Source organism: Pteropus vampyrus, unplaced genomic scaffold (genome assembly GCF_000151845.1).
Source record: "Pteropus vampyrus isolate Shadow unplaced genomic scaffold, Pvam_2.0 Scaffold131, whole genome shotgun sequence".
In the NCBI taxonomy this organism is placed as follows: domain Eukaryota; kingdom Metazoa; phylum Chordata; class Mammalia; order Chiroptera; family Pteropodidae; genus Pteropus; species Pteropus vampyrus.
Genome location: NW_011888912.1, coordinates 1,987,163 through 1,988,839, shown reverse-complemented (window position 1 = coordinate 1,988,839; position 1,677 = coordinate 1,987,163). Strand labels below are relative to the sequence as shown.

At 67.9% G+C, this 1,677-nt stretch overlaps 1 protein-coding gene across 1 annotated transcript in view; it reads left to right on the top strand.

Moving 5' to 3' along the window:
- Positions 1-1,677, top strand: part of LAD1 (ladinin 1) — a gene marked incomplete at its 3' end in the record, with an annotated part of 8,722 nt that overhangs the window by 3,670 nt on the left and 3,375 nt on the right. The window contains 1 exon segment of the mRNA XM_023534771.1: positions 1,114-1,675. Within this exon segment, the coding sequence (XP_023390539.1) occupies positions 1,114-1,675 (562 nt within the window).

The window sequence follows — 1,677 nt, the reverse complement described above, 5'->3', positions numbered from 1 at the left end:
GGGCGCCCCGTCCCCACTCCCGGGCGACGGAGCACGTGCGGCAGCCGGCCTGCCGGGGGCATGAGGCCGAGGGCTGAGCAGGGGTCCCCCACGTCCCCAGCGCCCCCTTCCGGGGCCCATCCCCCTCCGGACAGTAGCCGCTACCAGCGGTGGGTCGTGTCCGCAAGCCAGGACCTTGCTGGGTGTCAGATGGGCATCACTCACCACACCCCGCGAGAGGTGCCGTGCGCCATGGCGGGTGCAGGCATGACGTGCCCACGTGGCAGGGCTGGCGTTTCCGCCCCTCCGTCGGGCTCTGAGGCCCCACCCTGCCCTCAGAACCGGGTCGCCTCTCAAACTCGGATCCTGCACGGCCCCTTCCCCTGGACGGACGTGGTGGCCGGCCTTGCCCCCTGGGTTTGGGAGAGGAGGGCCCGTGATTTGCTGATGTCCCCTGTGAGCCAGGATAGCTGGGCTGGCACATGCACGGGGCGCGTGTCACCTCCTGACAAGCCCAGTTTGCAGATCTGGAAACGGGGGCTGAGACAGTGACTTCTCCCACGTCCAGGGGAGGGCAGGGTGCCAACGAGAAAAGCCCCTCTTTCTGCTGGGCGTTGGCCTGTCCTCTCAGGCCGCCCTTGTCCTCTCGGGTCCCCAGAGAAGGCAGCGCAGGGGCCCGTGGCCGTGACACGTGACAGACAGGAGTGCGGTGGTGCCTCCGAGGCTTCGGGTCCCCAGCTTCACTGCTAGTTGGCTGTGTGACCTTGACAAACCTCGGAGTATCTCTGGCCTTGATCTCTGCTCCAAGGGCGGGGATGCATTTACGCCTTTGGACTGCAGTGCCCAGCACGGACCGCACGGGTAAAGGCGTCTCCGCCCCCGTCTGTTGATTGATCTGAGCATGGGACGCCTGGGCCTGGCGGGGTTCAGAAACTGCTTGGCAAAGCATGGCGTGCTTTGTCCAGATGACACCTTGGAAGCCCGACGTGCAGAGCAGACGGAAGTGACCCTTCTTTAAGGGAGGCGGGGGCAGGGCTCTGCTTCCTCACCCCTCCCTGGAGGCATCCACATCGGGTCACAGCCCCCCGACACCCTCTGATTCTGTTTGTCACCCCGTCCTGTCTTCCGGCTCAGACTGCCAAGCGTGGAGGAGGCAGAGGGGCCCGAGTCACCACCGCCGGTCCCTGGAGATGGGAACGAGGGCGTCCAGGCCGTCGTCAGGACCCGGCAGGAGCGGAGGCAGAGGCGGCGGGCAGTGGAGGTTGCGCAGACCCCCACCCAGGGGCAGCTGGAGGCAGGAGGAGGAGGGGACAGCCTGGGGTCTGCGCAGGTGCAGCAGCAGCCCCTCGTGCCCAAGAGGGAGGTCGAGGCACCACCTCGCCGCAGGCTGAGCCGCGAGCAGCGTGGCCCCTGGGCCAGGGAGGAGGAGAGCTTGGCGGCCAGGGAGCCGGGAGGCGGGCTGAAGGGCGTCTCGGGGAAGCCCGCAGCCTCCGAGTCCCCTCTCCCGGAGAAGGCGTCGGCACTGGAAACGAGGCTGGGCGCACAGGGAGCGCTGGGGCCGGGGAAGCCAGCCCCAGAGAGAACCGGGGTGACCGAGAAGCTGCCGGCCCCAGGCAAGCCGTCAACCGCCGAGAGGAGACTGGTGTCTGAGAAGGCGTCGGTCTTCGAGAAGTCACCGGGATCAGAGACACGGCTGGT